General features: G+C 42.9%; 1 protein-coding gene across 3 annotated transcripts in view; it reads right to left on the bottom strand.

The window, feature by feature from the left end:
• Positions 1-5,219: 5,219 nt before the first annotated feature.
• Positions 5,220-21,332, bottom strand: part of SPG21 (SPG21 abhydrolase domain containing, maspardin) — a 29,180-nt gene continuing 13,067 nt past the window's right edge. For 2 of the 3 annotated variants that reach the window (XM_032176171.2, XM_032176172.2), the window contains exons 4-9: positions 19,255-19,335; positions 17,377-17,522; positions 13,017-13,125; positions 12,159-12,266; positions 8,209-8,349; positions 5,856-6,568 (exon numbers count right to left, since the gene is read on the bottom strand). In XM_032176171.2, coding sequence (XP_032032062.1) covers positions 6,452-6,568; positions 8,209-8,349; positions 12,159-12,266; positions 13,017-13,125; positions 17,377-17,522; positions 19,255-19,335 — 702 coding nt within the window. In that variant the 3' untranslated portion in view covers positions 5,856-6,451. Of the gene's footprint in view, positions 5,511-5,855; positions 6,569-8,208; positions 8,350-12,158; positions 12,267-13,016; positions 13,126-17,376; positions 17,523-19,254; positions 19,336-21,332 lie in introns of those variants that run through there. The other variant, XM_058427242.1, reaches the window with a different exon arrangement.

Below are 21,332 nucleotides of genomic sequence, written 5' to 3'. Positions count from 1 at the left end.
AGCGCCTCTGCCCGGCCGCCCCGTCTGGGATGTGGGGAGCGCCTCTGCCCGACCGCCCCGTCTGGGAGGTATACCACGGAGGCCAGAAGCAATCTGGGGACTGGACGTGGTGGCTCACGCCTGTGGTCCCGGCACTCTGGGGGGCCGAGGCGGGTTGATCACTTCAGGCTAGGAGTTCGAGACCAGTCTGGCCAACATGGCAAAACATATGAAAAATACAACAGACCAACCAACCAACCAACTCAGTGACAACAAAACAGGTTTATCCTGGAGTCATACTCTAATTTTTTCTATTTTCCTCCCTTTCTGATCCTTTATCCCACTTTCTTTTTCTTCCTCATCCTTCTTCTTCGTCCAATAGAGGATTGAGTTATTATCACTGATCCATATAAAGTCCCTCTCTCATTTATTTTGATTCCCACTCCCCATTTCTATTCCCCGTCTTCCCATGTGCAACCTTCCTAATATGTTTGATATGCATCTTTTTGTTTGTATGTATTTTTAGAAAATGTTTATTGTTTTTGTGTGCAAAAAAAAATTAATAAAAAAAAGAAACAGAGTTTCGCACTTGTTGCCGTTTTGAGTGCAGTGGCGTGATCTTGGCTCACTGCAACCTCCGTCTCTTGGGTTCAAGCAATTCTCCTGCCTCAGCCTCCGGAGTAGCTGGGATTACAGGCACACACCATCATGCCCGGCTAATTTTTGTATTTTTAGTAGACAGGTTTCACCATGTTGGTGAGGCTGGTCTTGAACTCCTGACCTAAGGTTGACCCATCCGCCTCAGCCTCCCAAAGTGCTGAGATTACAGGCATGAACCACGGAGCCCAGCCATCTTTGGATTCTTAAAACCTAAGAAAAATTCTAAAACATATTTGTGATCTATTACATTATGAAACATGATAGGGAAAAAATAGACAACTTTACCTACCACTAAGTTATATTTAATCAGCATTCTTTTGTTTCCTAACATATATGTTGCGAGCTAAATGTATGCTCTTACTCTAAATCTTTCTGAGCTACACTTTAAGGGTGAAAATTGTTTTGTTTTGTTTTTTTGAGACAGAGTCTCGCTCTCTCACCCAGGCTGGAGTACAATGGCGAGATCTCAGCTCACGGCAACCTCCGCCTCCCAGGTTCAAATGATTCTCGTGCCTCAGCCTCCCGAGTAGCTGGGATTACAGGCGCGTGCCATCACACCCGGCTAATTTTTGTATTTTTAGTAGAGATGGGGTTTGGCCATGTTGGCCAGGCTGGAAAATTGAAACATAATTTCACAATTATTCCTTTTTCCACCTTAAGTAATAAGAGTAAAATAATTTCTGTGTTTTTATCTTATACACATGAATAAACAATATGGCTTATCAATCACAGTTACAATGTGTTTTCTGAAAGTAAAGATTATTTTACCTTGAAATTACAAAAATTTTCAGTTTTCCAAAATTCTATCTTTAAACCTAAATAATTCAATTTCATGGATGCACAAATGTTTATTGAGAGTCTCATATTCATACTTTTCTTCACAGCACTATAAAGTTGGACTTGGAAAATTTGGACAGCCATTTGCCATTGTAATTTTTATTCTTTTTTCTCCTGATTATTTGACAAAACTTGTATCCACATTGTAGTTGTTCATGTGTCTGCTTCTATTACATATTGTAAAATTATTAACTACTTCCCAAAATAGTATTTCTCTCAGCAGATATTTCTTTGGTACTACCATGTATTGTGTAACTTTTGGAAAAGTAAGGTGGCTTCCCTGCTCTCAGTGAAGCATTTTATTAAAAGAATAATTATAATTTAAAAAAACGATACAGATCAGTACATATAGTATATTACTAATAGTATGCTGTTAATTGTGTAAGAAAGAAAGGAAATTAGAAAACATTTGCATAAATAAAAGCTAGACAAAGGCTAAGAAACTAATCAGGTGGTTTCCCTGGGGTAGTAGGATAATGGGGAACAGTGGGGCTGGGACGGGGTGGGAGAGAGTTGTCAGTGGTTCCTTTCTATACTGTTTTAACTTTTGAAATGTGTGAGAGTGTTACTGAAAACTGAAAGGATATGACATTCTGGAACAGGCAAAACTACAAAGACAGTAAAAAGATCAGTGATTTCCAGGAGCTGCAGGGGCAGTGAGAGGAAGGGAGGGATGAGGAGGTGGAGCACAGGGGATGTTAGGGCAGTGAAAGGTTCTGTATGACACTGTGATGGTGGGTACGTGACATTGGGCATTGGTCAAAGCCCATAGCATGTACAGCACAAAGCGTGAGCTCTAATGTGAGCTATGGACTTTAGTTAATAGTAACGTGTCAATATTGGTTCATCAGTTGTATCAAATGTACCACACTGATGCCAGATGTTAATAATTGGGGAAACTGTGTGTGGTGAAGAGTACATGGGAGCTCTCTGTGCTATCTGCTCAATTTTTCTCTAAACCTAAAACTGTTCTAAAATAGCAAGTCTGTGAAAAAAAACAAAAGTAAAGTTAGAAAAGAAAACAGAGGCATTAAATTAAATCATCTATTCCTCGGGAAAGGTATTTTGTACCACACGGGACTGAAATCATTTCTCTGGATGAATTTTATAAAATGAATTTTGTAATTTTTTTCTGAGACAAGTTCTTAAATACAATAAAATTGAAATGGTGAAATATATCTCTCAAATCCAGTACTCACTTCTTTTCTTCAGGAAATACAGGGTGAAATTCCAGGTCAGACAAGCAGTCACAGATTGGTGCTATGTAAGCACAATGGCTCGACACACGGCCAATGAATACTTCCTGAGTGGATTTTGTGCCAGGTGGCCTGCCAGGAGTGGGTACAGAGATGAGCGCCCACAGTTCCCTCCCCTTCCCCAAGCTTAGGGTCTAGTGGGGGAGAAGGGCTTGCACACCAATAACTGTAATAGGGTGCAGTCCACGCTGTAATGGATGGGTGCAAACAACTATGGGACTTCTTCTTCCTGGGCGAAGGAAGAAAGGAAGAGGAGGAAGCAGCTCACAGAGGAGACAGAAGTGGGGAAAGGACAGTCCAAGCCAAGAGCACAGCCTGAGCAATAGCCCAGAGGTGTGGAGAGGGACCCCCGCTTGGGGAGTAGCGTGGCTGGAGCACAGGATGCGTGGAAGAAGGGGGAGCTGTGACCTGAGGGGCGGGAGGGGGAGGGGTGCAGATGCGTTGGAAATTGTTCCCCACCCCATCACCAAAAATTACATGTCTCATAAAGTAGAAACTGAACAGAATAGACTCCGCCTTTGGAAATGCACCTCTGCTTGTCCTTTCAGAATCTTACTTTACCTTGCTAATTGTGACTCTCTTTGTTTCTAAAATGTATATTTAAATCACTTTTCCAATGGATATTTACTTAGTTACTCCCTCCCTTTTCTTTGAGACGGAGTCTTGCTCTGTTGCCAGGCTGGAGTGCAGTGGCGCGATCTCGGCTCACTGCAACCTCTGACTCCCTGGTTCAAGCGATTCTCCTGCTTCAGCCTCCCAAGTAGATGGGATTACAGGCACGTGCCACCACGCCCAGCTAATTTTTTTTTTTTGTATTTTTAGCAGCGATGGGGTTTCACCATGCTGGCCAGGATGGTCTTGATCTCCTGACCTCAGGTGATCCACCCCCCTTGGCCTCCCAAAGTACTGGGATTACAGGTGTGAGCCACCACACCAGGCCACAGATGTTGATCCTTAATAAACATCTTGCACCCAAATTTTCATCTCTGCATCCGCTTCAGCCTGAGACATGGGGGTGGAGGAGTGAGTGGGGGTGGAGGGTCCAAGATGGCTGAGTTTCTAACTGGGGATTCCAAGGAACAGTGATGCCAGGACCTAAGATAATGGGGCTAGAAGAGGAAGGGCAGGTTTGGGCAGTGGGGCCATGGGCATAGCTTTTGCCTGGTTGTCTGTTGAAGGCTGAGGTGCCTGTCGAAGGCTGGCCTAATAGATAGGTCTGAGTACGCATTCAAGGCCAGTACTCAAAATTGATCAGGGCTGGCAATGACAACTTTGCAGTCATCAGGGTGCAGAGCTGGGGAGTAGTTAAAGTTGCTAGATGGCTCTAGTAGCCTCAGACGCTACTAGTTAAAATGTCAAGCTTCGCCCTTATGATTTACCAAGTGTTTCCATAATTCACGACTGTTGCCAAGCCACAGATAGAGAAGACACTGTGGCCCCTTTGTGGAAAGATCACTGGCTTTAGGGATGGTCAGATTCAAGGTGGCATCCCAGCTCCACCCCTTACTGCCTGACCCAGTCTCCAGGTCCTCACCTGTAAAGTCAGGATAATCAGGGCTGTATTGGGGATGAAGTCTAAGAGGGTATGGCCAACCCAATATTCTGAAACCTGGCACATAAAGGGAAAGAAGCACTGATGCTTATTTTTCTGTCTAAATTGTATCTCAGCGAAACCAAGCAGTTGATGAGGGCAAGTTTTTGTTTTTTCAAATTGGTAATTTCCAGTTAATAAATGCAGAAGGAATGATAAAAATTAGTATTATTACTGACCTGCAACCCCTCATGGAATGATGCACCTGTGCAATGGTCAGCAGTGGCAGCTAAGCCAGCAGGTGACTTTCTCAGGACTGGATCAGGCTGGTGATGCCTGAACACACCCAGCAATCATAACAACTTAGACACAACCAGACGACGGATGCCTCCTGAGACGACGCAAGAGAAACACACAGCCCCATCTATGCAGTGTTCCTGCCAAAAAGATCAAGCTTGACCTGATCAAGCCTCTTGATGTAACTACCAGTTTACAGGAAATACCAGGGACAGAGAAACAAGTGGAAGGACACCATGAGGCTGCAGTCAGCCAAATCTGGACTGTGGGGCAACTACAGGGAAAATGAACCTGCTTCTTCACTGAATATATGGCAAGAAAAAATAGAGGGAGGAGGAGCTTCCAGTTCAAAAGAGATCTAGAAGACAAAGTGTGGGCTTTATATGATTAGAACAAGTCACCTATTAGAACAAGTCACCTATAAAAAAAAAATTTATGGAATAATTGTGAGAACATTCACTGGATTATTAGACAATCCAGTGAAGGAATTATTGGTAAATAATTGAAGGAATTATTGGTAAATTTTTAAGTGTGATAATGGTATTAAGGCTGTATCTTAAAGGTACACATAGAAATATTTACAGATGAAATGACACAGCACCAGAAATGGCTTTAAAATAATTTAGTGATAGGAGCATATCTGGAAGAAATGTGGGTAGGTTAAAAGATGAAAAAGGCCGGGCACGGTGGCTCATGCCTGTAATCCCAGCAGTTTGGGAGGCTGAGGTGAGCGGATCACCTGAGGTTAGGAGTTCGAGACCAGCCTGACCAACATGGAGAAACCCCGTCTCTACTAAAAATACAAAATTAGCCAGGCGTGGTGGTGCATACCTGTAATCCCAGCTACTTGGGAGGCTGAGGCAGAAGAATCGCTTGAACCCGGGAGGCAGAGGTTGCGGTGAGCCGAGATCACGTCATTGCACTCCAGCCTGGGCAACAAGAGTGAAACTCTGTCTCAAAAAAAAAAAGAAAAGATGAACAAGACTGTCTGAGAGTTGATAATTTTTGAAGCTGGATGATGGGAACATCATTCATTATGCCATTTTCTCTACTTTATGTGGGTTTAAACATTTCCACTCAGGGGAAAGAACGAAGATGAGAAAAGTACCTGGCACACAGTAGCAGATCAATAAATGATAGCTTAGGGTTATTTTATGATGCGCAAACTGTACGTCAGGGAGATTAAGTAACGTACCCAAAGTCACACAGAATTGGCAACCATGACCTACTTCTCAGAAAGTCCTAGGCCTGTGTAGCCCAGTTGGGCAGCAACAATAATCACAAAAGCGACTCAGTGAAATTGAATTTTTATTCCAAATGACTGTAATATCTAGAAAGGCAGTAGCTAACACTCAAAACAATTTGTTTAAGTGTAAATTAAAAGCAGTTGATTTGCAGGAAAGCAAACAGTGGGGTAGTGGCCATGGCACTCTGATCATGGTTATATCCAAGAAAGCATAAAATAACCAATGTCCTGATATGCAATCTGGATGTGCAGCATTTACAGCAAACAACATAAAAAGAAAGAAAGAAGAATGGAAAAGAAAAGAAGAAAAAAAAAACCACAAAGTCCCAAACCTCAGAAATTAACATTCACTTAAGAACACAGTGGTGAAGACTTTTGGTAGCAAAATTTGCACGGTTCTTAAAATGGGAGTCTTCAAAAGTACTTCTTCAAATTCAAAAGCTAAGAAAACCAAAGAGGGAACAGTTACACAGGCTTAGTGGAGCTGCCACCTGTCATGAAGATGACCATCAGTCCTACTTCCCAGACACAGTGAGAACCGGTGAGCCTGACGAACCTGAAGGAAAAGGCCGGCTGATGGGCGCTGATGCCACTGACTATACAAGAACACACCGGGTCAACTCATCATTGACAGCGAGAGACACACTACTGCTCCTCCTGGCTGATGCCAAGGCTGCCTTTCTGCACCTCAAGCTCCTCGGCACTGACCATTGATGGGTCAATGGCCGCGTATTTGGTTCCATGGAATTGCAGCAAATGTATCTGTTGAAATGCAGAATCATTAGTTTATTTTATTTTATCTTTTGAGCTGGAGTGTCGCTCTTGTTGCCCAGGCTGGAGTGCAGTGGCACTATCTTGGTTCACTCCAACCTCCACCTCCCGGGTTCACCCAATTCTCCTGCCTCAGCCTCCCGAGTAGCCGGGATTACAGGTGCCCACCACCACGCCCAGCTAATTTTTGTATTTTTAGTAGAGACAGGGTTTCATCATGTTGGCCAGGCTGGTTTTGAACTCCTGACCTCAAGTGATCCATCTGCCTCGGCCTCCCAAAGTGCTCAGATTACAGGTGTGAGCCACCGCACCCTGCCAGAATCATTGTTTTAAATGGCTGCATTACAGAGTAAAATGTATACTGCCTTCTATAAAAAGTTTGGTAGGAAAACATCACCATAGTGGACAAATGTTTTATACTTCTAAAATTTACAGACTAATACATACTAAATAGAGAAAAGTCGAAGAATTTTTTGAAACCACATTTGGTATCTTTGTTCCTCACTCCCTGAGCAGTCTCCCTGAGTCCCTGCGGAGTCTCCTGAGACATTTTAGATGGTACATGCTTATGAGATGTTTACCCTTCCCTTCTGCTGCTGTGAGTTAGGTCCTTCCAATCTTCTGCTACTGTGACTAGTGCTGCTATGATGAATATCTCCGGGCATCAAGTATTCCTGTTTGGGATCCTGTCTTCTATAAGGTGATGACAGGATCAAGGGATGTGACTGGTTTTTTGGGATTACAGGTGTGAGCCACCGCGCCTGGCCAGGATATGACTGGTTTTTGGGATTACAGGCATGAGCCACCGTGCCTGGCCAGGATATGACTGGTATTTTAAGGCTCTTGATTCATCTTGCCAAACTGCCAGGGCACTCACCCCTCACTGCTATTCTATTATCCATTTAGTTAGAATATGAAGGGATGGTGTTTGTTAGGGCTTTCTTTTCTTTTTTTTTTTGAGATGGAGTCTTGCTCTGTCGCCCAGGCTGGAGTGCAATGGCGTGATCTCGGCTCACTGCAACCTCTGCCTCCAGGATTCAAGTGATTCTTCTGCCTCAGCCTCCCGAGTAGCTGGGACTACAGGTGTGCACCACCATGTCCAGCTATTTTTTTTGTATTTTTAGTAGAGACGGGGTTTCACTATATTGGCCAGGCTGGTCTTGACCTCCTGACCTTGTGATCTGCCTGCCTCAGCCTCCCAAAGTGCTGAGATTACAGGCATGAGCCACTGTGCTTGGCAGGGTTTTCTTTTAATGCATTAAAATTAGATTAAGAAGTCACTTCACAGGACTCAGATTGACCCCATTTAGGTCTGGTGTCTTGCTCTGATGGAATTCACTGTGTCCAGAGGGCAAGGTCACATCATACCAACGGTAACCTCAGTGTGTGAATGCAGGCCTGCTGTCCTTAGAAAAGGGATGGTGGCCAGAGAGTCACTGGGGGATCTCTAATATACCTGTTCAAATTCTCCTACAAGTTATAAATGTAAACCACTTTTATCAAGTCAATGTCTCATTTCTACAAGGAATTCTGTAGTTCACTGATTCTCTTACTAGTCCATTAAAAAAAAGGCTTTATGTTGCAAACATATGTTGGGCTCAGAGTGCTCTGGGTTTCAAGCTAGGCCTTACCTGTACATAAAGATTGACCTCTGCACTTCTGCACAGGTATGGGAAATTGCCTCCTGTTTTCAGATGAGCTCTTCGGGCATTAGGATACAGCTTGTACATTTCTTCTTTAGCTTCAGTTGAAAGCGCACTCTGATCAAACACCTTTAAAAAACACAACGCTTTAGCACCATAGGAAAGGTAAAACACACACACATACACAAAGCTGTAATCAACTGGTGTTTTAATATGTTATTTTCACATTATGGGAATGTTACCCTAAATATTCCTTTCATATGAAGAGACAATCCTGAACCCCCGGCAGCCTGAACTACCTCCACTGCTGATACCTGGTGACTTATAACTCCAACCTAAGATATTAGCTACAGATTTAGCTGCACAGCATCTCCTGCATTCTTTTGCTGGGGGGAAATTCTTTTTTTTTTTTTTTTTTTTTTGAGATAGAGTCTTGCTCTGTCACCCAGGCTGGACTGCAGTGGTATGATCTCAGCTCACTGCAACCTCCACCTCCTGGGTTCAAGTGATTCTCCTGCCTCAGCCTCCTAAGTAGCTGGGATTACAGGCATGCACCACCATGCCCGGCTAATTTTTGTATTTTTAGTAGAGACAGGGTTTCACCATGTTGGCCAGGCTAGTCTCAAACTCCTGACCTCGGGGCATCTGCCCACCTTGGCCTCCCAAAGTGCTGGGATTACAGGTGTGAGCCACCGGGCCCGGCTGGGGTTGGGGGAAATTCTACCGTGAATTTCCTTTTTCCTCAAATATAGCTAAGTAGATTAACAGAATATTAATAGAAAACAATCATTGCAAATGTCAATAAATTTCAAAAAGATCATGAAGCCCCAAAAGAACTTTTTACTTTTATTATTAATTTAAAGCAATAACCTAAGTCATTTAGGCTCAGTGAAAAAGATTCCAAAAAAATGTAGAGTACAAGCTATTCTTTCTTGGGGAAGCCAGTTTGCAGCATATGATTCTAGACATCCTTCAATACCCATACACACTTATGTTTTTACATGCAACAAAATTTTTCAAAAAGTAAAAGAAGCAAAAAAAATTGTATACTAAATATACCATACCAAATCTGTATGTTTAAGTGCATCTCCAACTAAAACTTATAGGCTGTTTTCAGTGACCATGAACCCAGGTGGTGAGCACAGCTTTGAAAGAAGGGCAGGCAGAGCAAATGTCCTGTGAGGACCATTGAAAAGCTTGTTCTATGTTATGGTAAATGTCAGAATGCAGCGATTATGGCAGAGGATGATAAGTTGTTTACATGCTTATGATAGATAATTTCCCAACAAAAACCCATTATTAAAAATACCATATTATGGCCAGGTGCAGTGGCTCACACCTGTAATCCCAGCACTTTGGTAGGCTGAGGCGGGCAGATCATGAGGTCAGGAGATCGAGACCATCCTGGCTAACATGGTGAAACCTGTCTCTATTAAAAATACAAAAAATTAGCTGGGCGTGGTGGCGGGTGTCTGTAGCCCCAGCTACTTGGGAGGATGAGGCAGGAGAATGGCGTCAACCCAGGAGGCGGAGCTTGCAGTGAGCCGAGATCGCGCCACTGCACTCCAGCCTGGGCAACTGAGTGAGACTTCGCCTCAAAAAAAAAAAAACAAAAACAAAAAAACATATTATTTGAATTTAGGAACAAATCCATTTATAAGGCAAAATAATCATATGTTTTTTTTTTAAGTAAGTTGAAACCATAGTGAGATACCAATTCATATCCATTAGGATAGGTATCAACCAAAAAACCAGAAGTAAGTGTCCAGGATATAGAGAAACTGGAACCTTTGTGCATTGTTGGTGGGAACATGAAATGGTATAGCCACTGTGGAAGACAGTATGGTGGTTCTTCAAAAAGTGCGATTCTACTTCAAACGATATGTCCAAAAGAATTAAAAGTAGGATACATCTACTATGTACCCACAAAAATAAAAAACAAAAAATTATTTTTAAAAAATAATTTAAAAATAAAAAAGAATTAAAAGCAGGAACTCAAACAAATATACATATATTTTTTGACAGGGTTTCACTCTGTTGCCCAGGCTGGAATGCAGCAGCATGATCATGGCTCACCCCAGGCTCAGGTGATCCTCCCACCTCAGCCTCCCAAGTAGCTGGGATCACAGGGATGTGGCACCATGTCCGGCTAAGTTTCTTTTCTTTTCTTTTTCTTTTTTTTGAGATGGAGTCTCACTCTATTGGCAGGCTGGAATGCAGTGGCATGATCTCAGCTCACTGCAACCTCCACCTCCCAGATTCAAGCAATTCTCCTGCCTCAGCCTCCCGAATAGCTGGGACTACAGGTGCGTGCCACCATGCCTGGCTAATTTTTGTATTTTCAGTAGAGACGGGTTTTGCCACGTTGGCCAGGATGGTCTCAATCTCTTGACCTCGTGATCCACCCGCCTTGGCCTCCCAAAGCACTGGGATTACAGGGGTGAGCCACCGCACCCGGCCTAATTTTCTTTATTAGTAGTAGAGACAGGGTCTCCTATATTGCCCAGACTGGTCTCGAATTCCTGGGCTCAAGCAATCCTCCTGAGTCAGCCTCCCAAAGTGCTGGGATTGCAGGCATGAGCCACTGTGCCCTGCCCAAACATATACTTTTACACCAATGTTCATAGAAGCACTATTCACAATTGCCAAAAGCTGAACACAACCCAAGTGCCCACTGACGGATGAATGGATAAACAAAATGTGGTATAAACCAACATTGGTTTTATTGGTAGATATTATTCAGCTTTAAAAAGAAATGACAGGCTGGGCATGGTGGCTCATGCCTGTCATAGCACTTTGGGAGGCCCAGGCAGGCAGATAGCTTGAGTCCCAGAGTTTGAGTCCAGCATGGGCAACATGGTGAAACCCCATCTCTACAAAAAATTAGCCAAACGTAATGGTGTGCACCTGTGGTCCACGCTACTAAGGAGGCTGAGGAGGGAGGATTGTTTAGGCCTGGGAAGCAGAGGTTGCAGTGAGCTGAGATTGTGCCACTGCACTCCAGCCTGGGGAACAGAGTGAGACCCTGTTTCCAAAAAAAAAAAAAGGAAGAAATGACATTCTGACACATGTATAACATTTCAAGATAAGTCTTGTTCTTGTGAAACATTATGCTAAGTGAAATAGCTGCACAAAAGGATAAATGTTGTATGATTCCACTTATATGAGGTTGCTAGAATAGGTAAATTTTTATAGACAGAAAATAAGACTGTTGATTATCAGAGGCCGGAGGAAAAAAGGGAACGGGAGTTATTGTTTAATGGGTATGCAATTTCTTCTTGGAATGATGAAAATGTTGTGAAAATGGTGATGGTTGCAGAACTGTGAGTATACTTAATGCCACTAAACTATGCACTTAAAAATGGTTAAAATGGCATATTTTTAATGTATATTTTACCACAATAAAAAAATAAGCAAGCTTTTGTGGTAATTAAACTATGGAATTCTTGATTCTCTACACTTGTGAAGCAACTTCTCTTTGCTGTCCATATATGTAATGGCTCAGGCGCAATATCTATTGATGAGAACGGCAAAAATACATCAAATGGGTAGGCTCCCTTGTTTAAATTTATTTTGATTCATTTTTATTTTTATCTTTTTTAATAAATAGAGACAGGGTCTCACTATGTTGTCCAGGCTGGTCCTGAACTCTTGGACTCAAGCAATACTCCTGCCTCAGCCTCCCAAAGTGCTGGGATTATAGGCATAAGCCACAGTGCTCAGCCTATTTTGATTTCAATGGTGTTATTCCTGCCAGAAAGAAATCCAAGATAAGCAATAAACAGATTATTTTGGAATTGAGAAAGCTAGAAGGTAAAAACAAAAGCCAAGGCAGCATTTGAAGAGGCACATTGAAAGTTATCAAATAGTTTTATAGGAGATCTTGACATACACATTTTAAAAAGTAAAGCAGCTATTTTACTTAAAAGGCAGCTTACATCCATAATGGTTACAGGGATGTCCCGAATTTTATGAGGTTCCACATAAGAATTTTGACAATTCAAGGTAAGTCTTGAAGCCAGTTCACTCTGACCCAAACTTTCTAGCTGCAGGAAGAAACACAGGTAAAGTTTTTGAAATAATTTTGTTTTTCACATTTACATTAAATCCGCAGACAACATTTGTGCTTATAAAGGTGGTATCATCTGTGGTGGGGCCATAAAAGTCATCAGTGAGGAACCACAACTTAGGTGAGAGACCATGAACTGGGCTTCTCAGGAGGTTGTGGCATTTTTATATTCTGGAAACCTGGATACAAACCAATGAAACCCGGCCTTCTACAGCCCTCAGCCTACACTGCCTACTCCAGCCAGGTGCCCATGGGCGGCAAGCCAATTCCTACTGCCCAAAGGTGACAGATACATGGTTTTGTTTTGTTTTTTTTTGAGATAAACCTTTAAGGGATCTTAGAAGAGACTTGAGAAATCATCTAGCCCAGCAGTTCCTAAATGCAAGCCAACAGACCTGGTTCATCAGATTTACCTGGTGGGTAGAGGAAAAGTGTGAAGTAAAAAAAAGATTCCCAGATCCCATGCCCAGGGATTCCAGATGGATGATCTGCTGTGAGGCCTTACAATCTGTATTTCTGAAAGCTCCCCTAAGTGATTTTGATGAACAGCTGGTGGGAAGCACTAATGTAGGCAAGCCCTTACCAGCAATAATATCTGCTCAGATGTATTAATCTGCTTAGCAAATACCTCTAACACGTATTTGTGAGACGGATCTATCTTCTGGAACCAAGTAGATGTGAAAATTCCTAATACAATGTGTCCCCACCCCAATGTCATGATCCTTACCCTGTCTACCATGAAATCAATGGCATCAGCCATCATAGGGTCCACCGGGCCAGATGAAAAATTTCCAAGAACTATTTTTTTGAGCATAAATGCAGGCATCAGCCAAAAGCTGTAAAACACAAAGACCTTATAATTTAAACTTCTAAGACTACACATGGCAGATATTCATTCAACATTAAAGCTTTGTATTAGCTTGGGATCTAGAAATAAAAAGTCCTAATCCCCTCCTCCAAAGAGCTCAGCATCTAGTTTTTACACACACTTTCCCAAGCTTCCAAAGAGTTATGGCTTCATATAATTAAACTTATTTGAGGATTTAGGATAATTATAAGTGATATTTCAAAATACCTTTACTGAAATAGACATTCTGATGAGTCCAAGATTTTTTTTTCTCTAATTGGCCCTATTTCCAAGGATTAAACTATTTCCTTTGGAAAACTGAGCATTAAGAGAAATATTCTTTCCTTCTGGTTGATATTATCTTTTTATTGATTGATATTTCAAAACACATTTCAAAATGCCAATATGAAAGTTATTGCACCTCCCCAAATTTGCTACTATTAGATTCAACTTGGCTAATTCAAGGCAAATTGATATTTATAGATTTTTAAAATTTATTATTGTTATTATTTTTTGAGACAGAGTCTCAGTCAGTTGCCCATGCTGGAAGTGCAGTGGCATGATCTCGGCTGGCTGCAACCTCTGCCTCCCGGGCTCAAGCAATTCTCATGTCTCAGCCTCTCGAGTAGCTGGGACTACAGGTGCAGGCCACCATGCCCGGCTAACTTCTGTATTTTTAGTAAAGATGAGCTTTTGCAATGTTGGCCAGGCTGGTGGTGAACTCCTGGCCTCAAGTGATCCACCCACCTCAGCCTCCCACAGTGCTGGGATCACAGACATGAGCCACTCCTGGCCTCTTTTTATTTTTTAATTAAAAAAATTAAAAAAAAAAATTTTTAGAGACAGGGTCTCACTCTGTTGCCCAGGCTGAAGTGCAGTATTGTGATCATAGCTCACTGTAGCCTCAAACTCCTGTCAAGTGATCCTTCTACCTTGGCCTCCCGAGTAGCTGGGACTACGGGCTCGTACCACCAGGCCTGGCTAATTTTTAAAAAATTTACTGAGCTGGGGGAGCCGGGGCCAGGCACAGTGGCTCATGCCTGTAATCCCAGCACTTTGGGAGGCCAAGGCGGGCAGATCATGAGGTCAGGAGATTGAGACCATCCTGGCTAACATGGTGAAACCCTGTCTCCACTAAAAATACAAAAAATTAGCCGGGCGTGGTGGCAGGCGCCTGTAGTCCCAGCTACTCGGGAGGCTGAGGCAGGAGAATGGCGTGAACCCAGGAGACGGAGCTTGCAGTGAGCCGAGATCGCGTCACTGCACTCCAGCCTGGGCGACAGAGCCAGACTCTGTCTCCGAAAAAAAGAATTTACTGAGCCAGGTGCAGTGGCTCACGCCTGTAATCCAGCACTTTGGGAGGCCAAGGTGGGTGGATCACAAGGTCAGGAGCTCAAGACCAGCCTGGCCAAGATGGTGAAACCCCGTCTCTACTAAAAATACACAAATTAGCCAGGGGCGGTGGCCGGCGCCTGTAATCCCAGCTACTTGGGAGCCTGAGGCAGGAGAATCACTTGAACCTGGGGGGCGGAGGCTGCAGTGAGATCGTGCCACTGCACTCCAGCCTGGGCAACAGAGTGAGACTCCCGTCTCAAAAAAGAAAATTTTTTTTCTGTAGAGACAGGGTCTTGCTCTATTGCCCAGGCTGGCCTAGAACTCCTGGACTCAACCAATGCTCTTACCTCTGCCTCCCAAAGTGCTGGCATTACAGGTGTAAGCCACTGTGACTGGTCAGATCTTTATGGATTTCTATATATGATCTTTAGTTTATATTTATTCCATTAATTTCAACTGTTAAGAGCCATCATGGAGGGTAAACACTAATTTCTCTAAACCTATGATGAAAATTACTTAGATGAGGTGCAAACTACCTTCTGATGCTTATTACCATTGGGACAGCCTCGCTGGAAGTTGAGCTTCCCTCAAAAGGACCACTAGGTCACCTTCCAGTTAACTTTCTAAGTTCTCTCCCAGCCCCATCACTTTCTTATCTTTTCAAGGTGATGAGGTCTAAGTACCTGTAAGGGGTGGACCCTGTTGACTTTGCTCACTCCTGTATCCTCAGTGTGTGGCACACAGTAAGCACTCAGATATTTGACAATAAGCAGCTGATGTGCCAGAGCACAAACTGAATGGGGGCTGTCTTGGCATTCTAACAATTAGAACAGCAATAAAAATCACCAAAAATAATGAGCATTATTTAGTGTATTATCTGGACGGGAAGGATTTGTAAAGTAGCTAATGTATACAAGAAATTGTTGCATGAATGCTGAGTAACTACTAAGATAACATCAGAAAAACTAAAAAATAGCTGGGCGCGGTGGCTCACGCCTGTAATCCCAGCACTTTGGGAGGCCGAGGCGGGCAGATCACGAGGTCAGGAGATCGAGACCATCCTGGTGAACATGGTGAAACCCCATCTCTACTAAAAACATAAAAAATTAGCCAGGTGTGGTGACAGGCACCTGTAGTCCCAGCTATTCGGGAGGCTGAGGGAGGAGAATGGCGTGAACCCGGAAGGCGGAGCTTGCAGTGAGCCGAGATCGCGCCACTGCACTCCAGCCTGGGCGACAGAGCAAGACTCCATCTCAAAAAAAACCAAAAAAATAAAAACAAAACAAAACTAAACTAAACTAAAAAATATCAGAGTGCAATCTTAAGTAGATGTGAAAACAATATTTCCCTATACATTATTTGAAAACACTGATCATACAGATGTGTTTACTCGCTGGGCTTTTTTTTTTGAAATAGGGTCTTGCTCTGTCACCCAGCCTGGAGTACAGAGGCACAACTGTGGCTCACTGCAGCCTCGAACTCTTGGGCTCAAGCAATCCTCCTGCCTCAGCCTTCTGAGTAGCTAGGACTGCAGGTGCATACCATGGTACCTGGCTAATTTATTATTGTTATTATTTGTAGAGATGGGGGTCTCACTATGTTGCTCAGGCTGGTTTCAAACTCTTGGCCTGAATTGATCCTCCTGTCCTGGCCTCCCAAAGTGTTGGGAGTACGGCATGAGCCATCACACCTGGCCACTGGGCTTTTTTTTAAGGCTAGAGCCTCGCCTTGCTAGCAATGAAAGAAGTGCACAGTAAGCCAGCTGTATGGCATCACAGATACCTATCAATTACTTAAAATGATAAAATCAATGAAAGGATGGCTCCTAGGAAACAACTACCCCACTAGCTGCCCCCGAAGCATTTCCACCATTTCGTTTTTGTTTTTGTTTTTGTTTTTTTTTTTTTTGAGATGGAGTTTCGCTCCTGTTGCCTAGGCTGGAGTGCAATGGCGTGATCTCGGCTCACCGCAACCTCCACATCCCGGGTTCAAGTGATTCTCCCACCTCAGCCTCCCGAGTAGCTGGGATTACAGGTATGCACCACCACACCCAGCTAATTTTGTATTTTTAGTAGAGACGGATCAAGGGTCATAATGTGCAGAACATCTGTTGACAGACCAAATGCTCTATTCTTTCCATTTGGAGAACATATCTCAAGGAAATAAATCGGAAAGGGAAAAAACCCAGTAATTTGTACAAAGATTTACTGTAGAATGTGATGAAGAATTGGGAAAAGCCAAATGCCTAATAAAACTATGTCAGTCAATACACGGAACTGTTTACACAAAATAATAAGTGGGATAAACAGAACATGGTATTAGTTATATAGAAGTACTGAATAGAAACAGCAAAAGTGTATTAATGAATAGTAAAGAAAATTTGAAAATTTAAGGTAATAAAAAAAGCTGAATTTAGAGTTCATTCAATTCTTTCCTTTTGCAAAGGTAATTGTTTTTAATTTTAAAAGCCAAGAAAGAGCCGGGCACAGTGGCTCATGCCTGTAATCCCAGAACTTTGGGAGGCCAAGGTGGGCAGATGGCTTGAGCCCAGGAGTTAGAGACCAGCATGGGACAACATGGCAAAACCTCATCTCTACAAAAATATACAGAAATTAACCAGGTGTGGTGCCGCACATGCCTGCCTGTAGTTCCAGCTACTTGGGAGGCTGAGGTAGGAGGATCGCTTGAGCCTGGGAAACAAAGGCTGCAGTAAGCTGTGATTACACCACCGCACTTCAGCCTGGGTGACAGAGCAAGACTCTGTCTCAAAAAAAAAAAAAAAAAAAAGCCAAGGAAGTTGCAGAATATAGAAGTAGATACAAGCCTTCCCTTCCTAATATACCAAATACTCAAAAGCCAACATTTTCAAAATTTCACTGAACAAAAATAGTAATTTTATTCTTACCTGTTTGCAGTCCAAGTTTGGTTGAAGATAGAGGTGTCACTGAAGGAATTGCAGAGGATTAGGGAATGGACTCTAGGAGATTTGTGAGTGTATTCAGCAAATTTCTGGGCCAAAAAGCCTCCCAAAGAAGCGCCAAAAAGATGAACCTAATTATAAACAAATATAAGGCAGATCCTAAAATACTGATCAATCTTGAGCCTGAGTATTAGAAAGTTGCTTCAATTATCACTAACCACAGAATATGTTATCACTAGCCAATAGACTAAAAGATTTACAGCAGCTAGAAATTTAGAAAATATTGTATTTAAATGCAATTTATACAGTTCATCAAGATAATACAACTCGGCATCTCAGTTATATAATTTAAAAAAATATCATTCACAGATTGCATTAGAAAACAAAACTAGGCCAGGTGCAGTGGCTCACACCTGTAATCCCAGCACTGTGGGAGGCTGAGGCAGGCGGATCACGAGGTCAGGAGTTCGAGACCAGCCTGGCCAGCATGGTGAAACCGTCTCCGCTAAAAATACAAAAAACTAGCCAGGCATGGTGGCACCTACCTGTAGTCCCAGCTACTCGGGAGGCTGAGGCAGCAGAATCGCTTGAACCCGGCAGGCGGAGGTTGCAATGAGCCGAGATCACACCACTGTACTCCAGCCTGGGCAACAGAGCGAGACTCTGTCTTAAAAAAAAAAAAAAAAAAAAAAAAGAAAAAAAAAAAGAAAACAAAACCAAGCCAGGGAAATACGGCAAAGGCCTGTATACTAAAAATACAAAAATTAGCCAGGCATGGTGGTACGTGCCTGTAGTCCTAGCCACTTGGGAGGCTGAGGTGGGAGGATCGCTTGAGCCCAAGAGGTTGAGGCTGCAGTGAGCCATGATTGCACCACCACACTCCAGCCTGGGCGACAGAGTGAAAGCCTGTCTCAAAAAAAAAAAAAATTAAGAAAAAACTCAAAACCACTTAGTGGTTTATGTCTAAGAAAACTGTGATTCAGTAATTCCACCCCTAAACACATACCTAAGAACTGAAAACATATGTCGACACAAAAACTTGTACATGAATGTTTATGGCAGCATTATTCATGATATCCAAAGGGTTAAAAACAACTCAAATGTGCATCAGCTGATGAATGGTTAAACAAGATATGGCATATTTATAAAAACATGATTTAGCTGTAAAGAGAAACGAAGTATTGATTCTGGCTTCAACATGAATGAACCTTAAACTCATAATGCTAAGTAAAAAAAGTCAGTCAAAAAGACCACATATGATATGATTCCACTTATGTAAAATATCTAGAATAGGCAAATCCATAGAGATAAAAAGTAAATTAGGTTGCAAGGCTAGTAGGGGGGAAGATGAGGACCGACTGCTAATGAATATGAGGTTTTTGGCTTTAAAAAAATTATAAAACATTGACTGCAGTGATGGTTGCAAATACCTGGGAGTATACTGAAAAACATGGAACTGTATACTTAAAAGGGTAAATTATATGGTATATGAATTATGTTGCAATAAAGCTATTATTAAAAAATAAAAGAGGGCCGGGTGCGGTGGCTCATGCCTGTAATCCCAGCACTTCGGGAGGCCGAGGCGGGCGGATCACTTGAGGTCAGGAGTTTGAGAGCAGCCTGGCCAACCTGGCGAAACCCTATCTTTACTAAAAATACAAAAATTAGCTGGGCATGGTGGCACATGCCTGTAATCCCAGCTATTTTGGAGACTGAGGTAGGAGAATCACTTGAACCCGGGAGGTGGAGGTTGCAGTGAGCCGAGATCGCGCCACTGCACTCCAGCCTGGGCGACAGAGTGAGACTTCATCTCAAAAAATAAAAAAAAAATTGTATGTATGTAATTAGTTTCAGGGTACTCACTTTATCCAATTGTAAATGGTCTAAAAGTTTTCTGAATCCATCACAGAACTCGAGATGGTCCCAATAAACTGGATACTGCAACTGAAATAATAACAATAATTTTATTTTTAAAAATCATAAAAGTAAAAATGCAACTCATGTATTTGAAAAACTTAGGACTCAGTGGCATTTCTTGTTTGCTCAAGCGCTGCTCCTTATTCAAAGTATGTAAAAATAAGCTCTCACTTTTGACTAAACTTCATAATTCACATTTTCCTAACAGACCAAATTAAGAGTATAAAAAGTAAGCACACTCTAATGATATTATGTGAGTAACAATTTCAATTCCCATCAATTTCCTTTCTAAATAGCTGAAAAAGTCTGGGGTTCAAGGATGAACATAGCAGAACCCATCCCAGTAAAGAAATACCGTTTTCTCTTAAATCTAATTTCATTCAGAATTATGGCTCAGGAGAGATGGAAACAAAATTTGTTCTAAGGAGAGCTCCCTCTCTTTTTGGTAGCATTTCTTTAAGGGGGTATTCAGTAAAATTGTTCCTCTTCTTTTAAATGACTTAGTTACTCTATTTCATTTATTGTACTTTGGGGTGTTTGTTTGTTTCTTGAGACAGAGTCTCCTCTGTTGTCCAGACTGGAGTGCAGTGGCACGATCTCAACTCATGCCACCTCTGCCTCCCGGGTTGGAGCGATTCTCCTACCTCAGCCTCCTGAGTAGCTGAGATTACAGATGTCCACCACCACACCCAGCTGATTTTTGTATTTTTAGTACAGACACAGTTTTGCCATGTTGGCCAGGCTAGTCTCGAACTCCTGACCTCAAGTGATCCGCCTGCCTTGGCCTCCCAAAGTGTTGGAATTACAGGCATGAGCCACCACACCCAGCTTGTTTGTTTTTGTGATAGGGTCTCACTCTCTCACACCCAGGCTGGGGTGCACTGGCACGATCGTAGCTCACTGCAGCCACAACCTCTTGGGCGCAAGCGATTCTCCCACCTCAGCCCCCCAGTAGCTGGAATCACAGGCATGCACCACCATGCCTGGCTAATTTTTATATATATACTTTTTTGTAGAAACGGGGTTTTGCCATGTTGCCCAGGCTGGTCTTGAACTCCTGGGCTCAAGCGATTTGCCTGCCTCAAGCGATATGACTGCCTCAGCTTCCCAAAGTGCTGGGATTAGGGGTGTGAGCCACCATGCCAGGCTACTGTACTTCTGTCTGTGACAAAAGAAGTATGGTACTTGACTATACATAGCCTATCTATTAATGCTGACAATGATGAGGAAAAAGAAGTACAAGTCTCAAACTCATTTCTAAAGGACTCAGGTTTGTCCCCTAAGAATTCCTTTTTTTTTTTGTTTGAGCTGGGGTCTCACTCTGTCACCTAGGCTGGAGTGCAGTGGCGCGATCTCGGCTCACTGCAACCTCTGCCTCCCGGGTTCAAGCAATTCTCCTGCCTCAGTCTCCTGAATAGCTGGGACTACAGGAATGTGCTACCACGCCTGACTAATTTCTTTTTTTTTTTTGTATTTTTAGCAGAGACGGAGTTTCACCATGTTAGCCAGGATGGTCTCGATCTCCTGACCTTGTGATGTGCCCGCCTCGGCCTCCCAAAATGCTGGGATTACAGGCGTGAGCCACCGCACCTGGCCAAGAATTCCTTTTTTATATACATATAATACCAACTGGCTGGGCGCGGGCTGACGCCTGCAATCCCAGCGCTTTGGGAGGCCGAGGCAGGTGAATCACTTGAGGTCAGGAGTTCGAGATCAGCCTGTGCAACATGGTGAAACCCCATCTCTACTAAAAAATACAAAAATTAGCCAGGCATGGTGGCAGGCACCTGTAATCCCAGCTACTGGGGAAGCTGAGGCATGAGAATTGCTTGAGCCTGAGAGGCGGAGGTTGCATGAGCCGAGATCATACTACTGCACTCTAGCCTGAGTGAATTAGTGAGACTTCATCTCCAAAAAACAAAAATAAAAACAAGAACAAAAACCCAAAAAACCTCGTCTAACAGGCTTATTGTTTAAGCACTTAGGTTCATTTTGTTATTGATGAATCACTGGAATGGATACTC

The sequence above is a fragment of the Hylobates moloch genome, unplaced genomic scaffold, assembly GCF_009828535.3.
Source record: "Hylobates moloch isolate HMO894 unplaced genomic scaffold, HMol_V3 SCAFFOLD_14, whole genome shotgun sequence".
Taxonomy (NCBI): domain Eukaryota; kingdom Metazoa; phylum Chordata; class Mammalia; order Primates; family Hylobatidae; genus Hylobates; species Hylobates moloch.
Note: the sequence above shows the minus strand (reverse complement) of the source record. Positions and strands in the feature narration are given on the sequence as shown.